Source organism: Molothrus aeneus, chromosome 1 (genome assembly GCF_037042795.1).
Source record: "Molothrus aeneus isolate 106 chromosome 1, BPBGC_Maene_1.0, whole genome shotgun sequence".
Taxonomy (NCBI): Eukaryota; Metazoa; Chordata; class Aves; order Passeriformes; family Icteridae; genus Molothrus; species Molothrus aeneus.
The window spans coordinates 83738396-83751057 of record NC_089646.1 but is presented as its reverse complement, the minus strand read 5'-3'; the positions used below and the strand labels follow the sequence as shown (position 1 = coordinate 83751057).

At 42.8% G+C, this 12662-nt stretch overlaps 1 protein-coding gene across 2 annotated transcripts in view; it reads left to right on the top strand.

The window, feature by feature from the left end:
* GRB10 (growth factor receptor bound protein 10) overlaps positions 1-12662 on the top strand; it is a 145473-nt gene that overhangs the window by 117363 nt on the left and 15448 nt on the right. For both annotated transcript variants that reach the window (XM_066560074.1, XM_066560066.1), the window contains 3 exons: positions 3860-4016; positions 9728-9843; positions 11863-11937. In XM_066560074.1, coding sequence (XP_066416171.1) covers positions 3860-4016; positions 9728-9843; positions 11863-11937 — 348 coding nt within the window. The remainder of the gene's footprint in view (positions 1-3859; positions 4017-9727; positions 9844-11862; positions 11938-12662) is intronic.

The window sequence follows — 12662 nt, the reverse complement described above, 5'->3', positions numbered from 1 at the left end:
GTCTGTTATCTGCTCCTTTGCGCTGTAAAGCACTGAATGTTCAGCCAATATAGCGCTCTGGTTGGCTTAGCATTCTTAACCTTAATTTTGAATAGAAGGTGCCTTGTGCTGCTGACGTAATTAGGGCCTTTTGTAAATCACTGTTGCAGGCAGTCTGCTGTTGCATTTCACTGCATTTCTCAGAGGGATGCAGTGCAAAAGTGTCAGACTAACTTTTTGAACCTCTCATCAGGCTAAGTGTTTTCATTATTGGAGTATTTTATTCGAGTGAATCTTGCTTAGTTTTCCTTTGTAGATAATAAGCCCTAAATCAGTTTTGGAAATGAAACAGTGTTTCTGCTGGATGAAGTTTGAATAGGGAGCCCTTAAAGTGGGAGGTGCTTCCTTAGGAAAAAGAAAGAGAGAAAAAGGAAAAGTGAGAGAGTTGGATTTGACCGATTGACTTAAAATTCAGTTTTCTCAGTGATACAGAAATACTGTTACCTGCGTCTTTTGTCACAGAAACTGTCAGAAAGTTGAAGGTGAAGTTTTGTCGTCAAGCTGGTTTCGTATTTGTGGTTATACTTCGTAACTCTGCAGTGTTGTGTGGGGGCATAAAATCCCCTCACCTTCCATGTAAGCCTCTTATGGGCTGCTGCACTCCTGCCTCTGCAGAGGCACAGGGTTTCATCTCACTTCTGCCTCTCTCCCGTCCCCTGGGGCAGGGTTCAGCTCAGGCCATTACATCCCCTCCTGATGCAGTGTTTTATATCTGTGATGTCAGTGGTGATACATGGCCTTGCACTGTCCTTGATGGCAAACACAGCACTATTAATAAATAGTCAGTGAGGTTAACTTGCTCATTGCTGCATTCATGCTGCCCACCCATTGCACTCCACTCGCTGCAGTGCCTTAAGAGCCCTGTTACCACCCCAAGGGCTGTCTGGTCCCATGAATGAACATACCCATGTTTGTAACCCAATTCCATAGTGGCTGTGGTGTGGGGATAGTGGGTGCTGCCTCCAGGGCCTGGCTCTCCAGAGGAGGGAACATGGCATCACAGTAGTAGTACACCGAACTGCAGTGTTGGGTATCCAGTAGTTTGAAATGCTGGGGTACTTCAGGGGGGCTGGCATCAGCATCAGCATGAGCTTAGACTCTGGGCAAGGAGGGGGAGGGTGCGACACATACCCCTGACCCCTTTACTTCATACTGAGAGAGCACAGCATGAATGAGCATAAAAGACAGCTGCAGCTTTCTTCCAGTGGCCACACAGCATTAAGGCTTTCCATGCTTGGGAGCAAAGTGTGGTGGTTATCTTACAGCTCTCTCTTTTCCACCTGCACGGGCTGGAGAGGCACCCTCAGCAAAAGAGCTTTGCCTCTCTTCTGGGACTTGGCACTGACAGTGATCAGGTGCTGTCTGTATCACTGCCTTGTTCCCTGCAGGAAAGGAAAAGAGGCGGGGTTTGCCCTCCAGGTGTTGCGAAAGCGGCGATTGCTGTGGCGTATTCCTGGTTCGGGCTCCCCTGTGAAAGCTGAGGCAGAGAGCAAAGGGCTGTGCTTCTCGTGACTAATGAATGAATGATGTCACCAGGTTGGTTCCCGAAGCAGGAAATCCATCCAAAATAGTTTAGTTTCAATACAGAAAGTGCAGTTACGTGCAGAGTAAGCTGAAAGTAGAAAGGAATTCTTTCGCCACCAACTTTTCGGTCCGATGGTTATACTATGAAAGTAGAAGAAGAAAAAAAATCAAGCGGGTGTTAGTCCCTGCTGTTCCCCACTAAAGCAATCAGAATAGCTACTTTCTGTCTTGTTGCGTGCTGGCTTTTCGGTGTGCCTGCCCATCCTGGGAGGAACATGAGAGCTGCGCTACCGACTCGCACACTGTGGTGCGATGCCTGCGGGTGTCTCGGGCATCGATCCACCCGTGTCCCCCCGTCCCGCGGGCGCGCTGCCGAGTGGCGGAGCGGGCCGGGACCGCTGCGGGTGCGATGCGGGGCTCTGCTGCGACACGGCGCCAGTCACACAACAGAGACTTGCCCGCAGGACAGAAAACGGGGACACCCCCACGCCCAACAAATTCTTGCGTGTATGAGGATGCCTCTGGCTTGGCGAAGCGTTGGCAGGAGTGCAGCCGTAACATTGCACAGCACGCATGCCTTCCCCAGAGCAACCGGGATTCCCCCTCCTCTCCTTTCCAGAGCCCACTTCTGAAAGAGCTGGCTCATCCCTGCTGTCAGATGAAGCCGTTTCCTGAACGCGCGGGTTTGAGTCACTTGGACTGGATGAGGCTTTAACTCCTCCCTCACCGGGCTCGAATTTGTGCGTAGCCGGGGCAGCGGGGGGTGGGGGCGGCGCCGGCCGTGCTCGCTCGCCCCCGGCGCGGTGGCACCGCCGGGGCCCGGAGCGGAGCCGGGCCGGGCCGGGAGCGGCGGCGGAGAAGTTCAAGTGCCCAAGTTGCAGGCGATGACATTAGCGCGGGCAGGCCGGGCTGCGGGCGGGACCGGCACCGGCGCCGGGGCAGCAGCGGCACACGCGTGCCGGGCTCCCCACGCCCCGCCCCGCCGCCGCCCCAGGGGTCTCAACCACCCCGGGGTCGTCATAAAAAAAAACACATTTCCTTTGTAATTCCTTTTTTTTTTTTTCCTTTGGGGGGGGGGAGGTGGGGGAGGCGGGAATAATTTGGAAGTCTGATAGTGTGTGGGAAATGATTACATCAGTCGGAGGGAGGGCTAGGATTGGTCTGCACAGTGTGGTTTGATTCACTACCGCAAAGATTGCGTGTAACCCTTTGAGTGGAGCTCTGGCAGAGTTGTTTCCCTCCCCAGAAACAGTCCCCATAGCAGGGGCTACGTGACAGGTAGGGTACGGCCGCCCCTGACGCCGCCGGCACCCCAGGCGCCCAGCCGCGCAGGCTGCGGAGGGTCGGCGGAGGCAGAGAACTAACTCTCAAGAGGCAATCCCCATTTAAAATGCCATCTTGTTCTTCCGACTGCTGCCTTTTACGTGCCGTTGAGGTAAGATTTTCCATATCGAATTACCCTCCAGGTTTTTGTTAGACTCTCCTTCTCTCGCTAGGATGCGGAGCGTTTTAAACGCGGAGTTGATTTAAATCTGGGACCTGCACATTTGCCCGGAGAAATAATTTTGTGGGAAGTGTCTCTCGCTTGAGCAGAACAATGCAAAGAGGAAAGCATCTGTATAATTCAGGAGGTGGGGGAGAAGGTTCTTGATTTGTTCTCTCATCCCCATTGATATTTAGGATGCACACCGTATGCACATTTGGTTTCAAACTACTTTCAGGCTAGGATCAAAAGAGAAGTCAGGGCAGGGAGAGAAATGTGTGGACTGTGCTAGGTAATTGATTTGCCGGCAAACTGCGAGTGGGACTTCCCCACACGAAACAATCAAAAGTTAGTGGGGAACAAGAGAGCCATTTTTATTCTTTGGGGTCTTGGCCTGCTCCTCTGTGAATGTTCAGAGGCCTCTGATGGGATCGCAATGAAAATTGTGTGTGTTTGACTGGATGTGATTTCTCTCGCCCACTGTTGCCAAAGTACTCTCTCGACATTGTTTCACGTTTGCTTACCTTACACAGCTTTATACAGAACCTGCTCTCTCACTTTTCCTATGTACGTGGTTGTATTAACCCTGCTGAATCTTTGTTTAGTGCAGGGAGGTGTTGGGGAGGGGGGTGGGGAAACAGGTCTAGGGGGCATCGAGAGAAAGTGTTATAAAGTGAATCATCCATTTCATTTGTCCTGGCTGCCAAGGTGCTTGGAACCCTCACACCGAGAGGATGATGCTTTTCTACAGTAGCTGTGTGGTTTGCCTATGTTCAGAGCTGTTGATCTGTAAGTGTACCCTTTATGTTGCAGGATGTAAAAGTCTTTAGTGAAGATGGAACAAGCAAAGTGGTCGAGATTCTAGCAGACATGACAGCCAGGGACCTCTGTCAGCTGCTCGTTTACAAAAGTCATTGTGTGGATGATAACAGCTGGACTCTAGTGGAGCATCACCCTCACCTAGGATTAGGTAGGGAATGGTCAAAGGGGTGGCATGGTTACCTGGGAACATAAAACATGTGTAATTCATATAAATGTGCTTCCAGACGGAACGTTTTCTTTTCCACTGGTTTTATTTGTACAATTAGCTGAAATCACATACGTGCTTTCTGTGTATTACAATTTGATGTGTTAAGCATTTAAACCATTTTAAGTCCTTCCCTTATTTCCCATCCTCTAGTTTTTTAATTATAAAAAAAAGGAAGAATTGTCTAATCTTCATGCTAGTGCTCTGTTGCTACCTTGCTGTGTCTGAAGCTATTGCAAATAAACAGCTTAGGCAAATTAAGCTTGATCCTTAGAGTACGGTCCTATGAAACAGCTCAGCTCATCACCAGCTGGGAGACCTGGGTGAACAGACTCAGCCTTACATACCTACAGTAATGCTCATGAAAGCTAGACATGCTGAGGTGGGGGAGGGGGTTGGCTAAACTTGACTTCAGACAGGGAAAAAATGGTGGCACCACCCGCAAATCCATGGGCAATTTCTGGACCAGCGGTGGTATCTGCTCTCCAGGCAGCAGCTCCTCCACCTGATTGAAATTAAGGTGTCATGGTTACAGTTTCAACAAGGCAGCAAGAGGAAGAACTGTGGGGAATTAAATAACGCTGTGAATTGGTTTAATTGCAGTACCTGAAAGGATCTTATGTTATTCAGTCTTGCTTTTCCTGTTATTTTGTGGCACTGATTAGTTACAGGGTTCTGCTGTGCAGCTCGCAACAGCGTATCGCCCAGATAACACTATCTGTAATTCTCCATGGCAAACAATAATGCTTTAAAAAGTATAGCATTTGGAGTATTAGTCGATATACTTCATGGGGAATGTTTTTTCTAGAAAACAGAGGAAGGCAAATCATAAGCTGCGATCGCCAGCACTGGAATTGTGAATGCTATCTGTAGCTAACAGAGGGGGTTTTATGTCTAAAAATGTAATTCAGAACCCTTACGAATAAAAAAAGGAAATGATTTGCTGGAAATGTGATACCCTAAACCAATACTGTTAAACACTAATAAATTCACTGCTCTGCGGACTAACACTTTAAAAAAACCCCAAACATGTGAGATATCCTGATTAGCTAATGGTTTTATTATCTCTCCTAATGTAGAAATATATGAAAAAATTAACATGAAACACTCTCTGGTCTGTGTTTGTGATATACTTTCAATTCTGAGGACATAGGATGAGGTGAAGAATTAAGGTATAAATTACAGAATCTTTATCTCCGTAGCTTAATACGCCACATGCGCTTCCAAAAACCTTTACAAATATTCAGTTTTATCAATGCTCATTAAACTACCAGGCTCTCTTTTTCTATATTCTCTTTCCCATCATTGCTGATTACCAAGGTATTGTGTAAACAGAAGCCTTCTCCTTTGTAACCAACATCCTTCTCCTGCCAGATTCATTCAATGATGCCACAATTCAGTGTTTGTGACATCACAATAGCTTCCATGGTGACTAATTGTGCTGTCAAACTCTGGTGTGTGACATCTCTGAATGAATTGGGCAGGAGGCTGATTAGGAAATCAAAAGCTTCTGTTTACACACAAATAACTTGGTAATTAACAATGATGGGAAAAGAGCAAGATACTTATCGGGCTGCATTTATATACATGGGGACCTGCCTGCCTTGGACCTCTGTCTCACACTGAAGCACAAAGCGGGCCCCCAGAGAAGTGGGGTGTGCAGGCTGGGGCTTCAGCAGCCACCAAACTTGGTTCCACAGGGACAGCCCCAGGGCTTTCCCCTGTAGGCCACAAAGTAGATCTGTGTGAGAAGTAATGCAGCTTTTGGGGGTGTAAAGCCAACAGACAAAAAATATTTAAAGAATTTTAAAAAATGTAATTATACAGATTTCACAAATTTGAAAGGATGAGGACAGAAAAGGGAATAAATTAGTTCATTTAACAGGAGACAACATTATCCAGTTTATTGAATTTGGGGTCTCAAGTATACATACTCAATAAACTTTAAATACCAACTTTCATGCTTCCACCAGTTTTGGTTGCAGTTTGAATTTTTTATTATTTGGCTGCTTATTCCTAGCTCTTCTGTAGCTTGCATGCTTTCCTGTATTTTGGAGACTGTCAGATCAAGGTAGTAATGCGACTGCAACCTGGATGAAGTTATCAGGCATCTGATGGTCCATATTTGTTCCTCTAGATAAAAGATTGCTAGTATAAATATGAAACAATGGTGAATAAATACATAGTGTGAAGAGAAATATGGTTAAAGAGCAGTCAGAATTGTGTGTTTCTAGAAGATATTATTTCTTATACAGTACATCCTTGCTGACTTAATGCGCTAGGTGGTAGTCTTGAAGCCCACCAAAAGAGAGGAATTCCTTCCTTTAGTTCATTATGTTTTTTTCCTCCCTGTATTTTGCCTAATAGTACTCTCCAAAAGAGCTTGGTTTGCAGAACCAATTCATTGTTTTACTATTGGACAGACTGAGGACAAGATGAAATTTTTGAAGCCAGCTGCATATTTATCATTGCTTTGGTCTTTGAGGTCCCACTTTGTAAGGAGCCTGCACCTCGCTGTTCACTTCACATACATAGCCAAGTATGTTCCAAATAAAATGTGTGCTTACACGTGACTTTAAACAGCTATTTGACTGCACAAAATATTTGTGTTCTCACTGGAAGCAGTGGTGTGACAATTTGCCATCAGACTTTCTTGATTTGACATTTGAAAGTGGTTCCTGCTGCACAATACCACTAATATCTAAAGAACATTGTAGTCAATGTTTAAGCAGTCTATGAAATTTGAATTGGTCCCATTATTTAATTTGCTACTATAAGTATACCTAACTATATTTATAAATACCACATTTATAAAATGTAGTATTCTCCCTATGTTCTATTCTATACTTAACTATCATCAGTTTAGGACGAGGACAGAGATCTATGTATTGGACATTAACAAAAATAATAATGGTGAAGACATTCATGTGATTATATGTGCCTGGACACTGAAAGAATTCTTCCCTACCTACACACTTCATTTTTTGAGTTCCAGAATTGACTATACACCATACTAAATACAATTCGAGCAGGAGAGAATGTAGAGGACTGAAATATGTGAGGGTTAGAAGAAAACATTGCTGCAGTTTTGTACCTAGATGTTTTTGTCAACGTGTATTGATTTCCCTTAATATGAGTGAATTAAAAGTGGAACAGTTTGCTTAAATGCAAAATCAGGGCAGGCTCTTTGATACAGGGGTCCACCTGTCATTTGTAGTGATTCTCTGATTGGGAATTTTGGGCTATGCCTGTGAGTTGTTCATGATGGAATCCAGCTCCTTTTCCCACCTTGTATCACTGCTGCAGTTCAGTAGAAGTTCTGATAATAATGCAGATTAACTTGGGTGGGGTGGGGGAAAAGTCTGTTCCAGGAAGCATGTAGAGGAGACTGAGTGGAGCCTATCAGATAAACTGGAAGCACACATTTCTGGTCACTTCAACAGCAATGCCACTGACCTATTGAGCTGAACTTAACAGGCTGACATCTGTGCTTCTAGTTTTGTAGCAGGAAGCTCAAAGCAGGGCTGAGGCTGAGTTGCTCAAGTGTCAAGTTCATCCCATTTGTACCGAGTGCAAATTACCAAGCACTTTCCAAGTGTATGTATTACTATTAAGTAATAGCAAACTAACCAAGACTAGTTTCTTTTTTTTACATGCACATGCTATGAAATGCTGCACCTTTTCTCCAAGATGGCTTTGACCATTAAAATGAAAATATAAACATTAAATCAGCGGGAGTATCACCACAGAATCTCAGAAGGGTTTTGATGTAGTAACAGAATACATCTAGGTCAGTTGTCTAAAGCATCTAAGAAACAGGCACTAAGTATATTTACACAAACTAAACATTGAAATATAAAACCAATTGACAAATGTTCATCTGTACTTCATTTCCTCAGAACAGAATAAAGAGTTTTTCCCTGACAAGCAATTTTTAATGTCTTAGGAAAGCAAAGACCACATCTTTGGGTGGTGGCAGAACTAGACTGTAACAGGACATGTGATCTTTCGGGATTCATACTGTGATAAAGCTTCATACCAATGTAATTAAATGTTTTTTGGAGGAAGCATAATTTAAAAAATAGGCCCCTCACCCTCATAGCCCACAGTCTTCATTACAATGTGGAGGGGATTTGACTTCACCAGTTGCTTAAAAACCATGATAGTAGCACCAGATTAGCAATACCTGAAACTTTACCTCCAAAGCCCCTAGAAATGTGTAGGTTTAGGTGATGAATGCTGAGGTGGTGCCAAATGTCTTTTATTAACATCCTCCCTGTAGCAGTACTGTTGTGCACATTGGTCAAAGAACTATCCCTTCAAAGTGGTGTTATACCTGATGCACTAAGAAACAGCTCTTTGTTTGAGAGCAGCCCACTACGGAGGTTTTTCAATGTTAACCCCTTTGAAAACACAATTTAGAGCAAGGCTGGATATCACAAGTGCACAGTAAATGCTGAAGTCGTCAATGAGCTGGTGATGACAGACAGCCTAAGTGAAAGAGAAAAAGATCATGGGATCATTCAGTCATAGGTTAAATTTTCAATCAAAGAACACCACATAATCTGCTGAGTTCAGCAATTCAAGTAATATTCCAGAGCTTGCTCTTTCTGAGATGCCAATGACTGCTTGCTTTCTATCCCGAAATCACCCCAAGAGAACTTGGATGGCACTCTGGCATTTCTTACTGTAGGAATACAAGCATTGCAGGAACACAAAGTGGATAAGAGACTTTCCAAACTTCTTTGGTCAGCAAGTCACAGGCATTTTGTTTAAAGTTTTGCAAAAGTTATGTTTTGTTTGACCTAATTTTTAAATTTTGTATTACATAAGGCATGCAAGTACTGACTAGTTAAAACTTTTGAAAAATACCTAAATATTTTCTGAGAAAGTTCTGAAGACTTGTCAAGATAATGAGTTCATTAAGTAGTGCACACTTAGCCAGTTGCCTTCTTTCGAGTTACTGCTTTCAGTGAATTGGGTTTGTTAAGCTATCTGTTCATGCTTTGATGTGCCATTCTTTTGACCAGAGAAGTGGTGGTTATGGGCAGTTACCTTGTAACCAAATCTAGAGCAGAAAATTGCCCTGTCATGTGTACAAAACATTTGTCTCTGTCAGTATTCCTGTAAAGTAGATCCTGTGACCTCTTCCATAATAAACCCCATTGTCTAGCATCTACAATAAAGGCCTGAAGTTCACCTTGAAATGGACTGGTTTTATAGAGTGTGATCAAATACAACACTGTATTTCTGTGATAGTTCAAGACCTAACAGTGGCCTTTCTGTAACTTTTTTCCCCCTTAAACCTGTTCACCTTGCCAGTTCCACAGCACACAACCAGTGCCAAAAGAAGAGGTTTGTCTGTATTATTGTAGCTACTGCACACACAAAAAATCTATTCCTTTCTCAAAAGTCTGTGCTTATGAAACCCTGATATAGGAATTCCTTGAAGAGCACTGTCATATAATGTTAAACTTTGTAATACATTGCAAAGTAAAATATTGCCTCATGGCAGTATGGTTTGAAAGTTAGAACGTGTTTTGCTAATTTCTTAAAAGGTAATGGAATTACACTGGGTTGTTTTAACTTCTGTTCTTAGTTGGTCTCACTCCTGCTGGTTGGCTGTGTGTTAACATGGTGTTCTTTTTCCACAGAGAGGTGCCTGGAAGATCATGAGCTCATAGTCCAAGTTGAATCCACCATGGGAAGCGAAAGTAAATTTTTGTTCAGGAAGAATTACGCAAAATACGAATTTTTCAAAAATCCCATGGTGAGTCTCATTACTTAGTTGTTTACACCACAGAAGGGTGGATTGCAATAACATTGCTGGGCACTCTTATGTCTTAAACATTTTTTATAAAAAAAACAGGCAACCAACTAAGAGAATTCTTTCCAAAGAAATTTTAACCAATGTTTAAATTCCTTGTACTTTCCTCCTAGCCTAAAAACCTCAAATGTTTTCAAAATGTTGTTTCAAAATGTCTGTAGTTACATTGGAGAGTGACCAAGACAGGGGAATTTTCATTAGTTCAAGAAAAACAATCAGAAGCGCAATTTACTCATTATCGCCAAAGTTCCTTGATTCAAAGCAAATTCATCACATAACAAGCAGTATCCAAACCTTTTCATTTCTGACTGTAATAGTTAATAAAACAACAAACCCATCTGGGTGACCCCTAAAGCACTTACTCCATACAAGGAATTTCCAGTTTATCATTACATCTACCGAACATTGTTTCACCTATGGCTGTGCTTTACTGGTGTGCTCTGCCACATTTACTGATCACCATAGCTTGTCCTCTCTATATCCCTGGTATACCCATGCTTGAAAACTACTGCATGCCATACCTATTCCTGGATTTCTCAGATCCTTTGAATGTTGTAATTTTGAGCTGGTTCCTGTGTAACTGCTCATCTGAGGAAGACTTTTTCACATTTTATCCAAACAATTATGTTGGAGCAGACTGTTGTCATGAACCAATGTCAGCTGGTGCAACCCCATTGAGATAGCTGAGGAAGGGTAATCCAGAGGTGGTTAGGTAAGAACAGATTTTGGGTCAGTCAGGCATCTGTGGTGTGAGAAGGAAAAAAGATACACAAGGTCATATTTAAACTCATTGCTGAAGTAACTGCGGGTGATAAGTTCATTCCTTTGCTCATAGATGCAAGTGCACAGTTGCTGCATCTTCACACGTGTGCTTGCATGTACATTTGTCATCTGCTGGTGCTTGTTTCAGAGTCTGTGCCTTGACTTACTCTGTGAAACGTTTCTGTACATGGAGTGTTCCTAGTTTTTCACTTCTGTTGATCTCACCATCTGATAACCCATGAACATCTGAGCGTTGTACAGAAGTTTTGGTATCATAGGAGCTAGAGCATTAGTTTCATGTGGTATATTTTAATTAATAACAGAGCATGGGAGTAAAACCCAGAATGCTTGGCATTCAGTCCCAGGCTCCTGCAATCACAGAATAAATCATTCTTGTGGTGTAAGAATGCGAAGGCTTCCTATCCGTTGCATTAGCTGTTGCCATATGGCACTATTTCTACTCAAGAGAATCTGGTAAATGTTAGCTTTCATAACTTATTGTGCAACTTACCTGGCAGAAGGGTGATCCCTCCTCAGCCCTTCTCTTTATGCCCTAAAGACTAAAATTTATATTGCCGGAAGAGTGACAAATGTTCTAAACTGGAAATGTTTTTGTTGTGATTCATCTTGTTATAATCAGTCATTGTTTTATTTCAGGCATTTCTGGATGTCTCCATGCTTCAAATAATGTTTAAAAACTTCAAGAAAGATTTCCTGTCTTTGCTGTGTATAGTAAATTCAGTGTACCAAATTATACAGGAATTTTAAAACATAGCAGATTAAAGGGGAACTGGAGGAATAAATCTCAAGTCAAGTCATTGGTGCAATAAGCAAGGAGTCACTGCTTGCAGGACCTCAGCTTGCAGGACCATTCATCCTTATCTTGCCAAGAAAGTAGAGGCTGTTAGAGATCCCCAAAAGTCCTCGCTAGAAGAGGAAGTGAGAGGAAAATGCACTTAGGAAATGCTGCATATCAGATATTTTAAAAACTCACAGTCTGTCTGCATGGGCATCTGGTGAGCAGAAGGAGGGGAAGAACTGCACTTGAAAAGCCCTAGTATTACTTTCTGTGTCAGGGGATCTCCAAATTGATTTAATAGTGATAGTTCCAAAAAATTAATGACTGGAAGAAAATGTCACTAGTTCTCTGTAAGTGTTTAAATATAATGTGATTTCCAATTGTCTTCCTTTTGTGTCTAGAATTTCTTTCCCGAACAAATGGTTGCCTGGTGCCAGCAAACAAATGGCAGTATCCCACAGTCACAACTTTTGCAGGTACTGTAAATTATCTGTATGGACAAAGAAGGTGGAGGGGAAGGGGTTGAGAGGCAGTCAGGAAGGAAGAGAATTCAAAGGTGTGGAAAATAGTCAGAGAAAGACCAGTATAGTGAAATAGCATATGGGGCTAATGTTGAAAATACCTGACAAAGACCTTAACCAGTGGCATTGAGGTGTAAATTGTAAACACAAAGTATTCATGACTATGGTCATACATATTTGTTCCATTAATACTCAGCTTACTCTGTGGGTATCTGGTTTAGCCACCTGTTGTTACTCGCAAATAGCCTTGGCAGGAACACTTCTAGAAAAACAAATATACCTTTTATAAAAGGCAGAACAGAAGTACTCTTCTGTACTCCACATCATAGCACAGGAGAAAGTGTAAAAATGCAAGTGGATATTAGAAGATGAGTTTGAGATTATGATTATTTTGCTTTTGCTTTTTGTGTCCCATGTTTGTGCCTGGCAAGAATTAACAATAAGGACCAACTTCCCCATGGTTCAGCCAACTAGCTGCTCTTTTGTATAGAAAAATAATGCCCTAAGAAGTAAGTGCAAGTAGGAATTTGTACATAGTATTTGCAGAATAGTCCCATTTAAAGCTCCCCAGGTTGAATTGCAGGGGTGTGTTCCTTATGCATGTGTGTTGGTAGAGTTGTGGAATCTGTGTGCTGGTGGTGGCATGTGTGCTCCACTTGTGCTGAAATTCTGGTGTCACT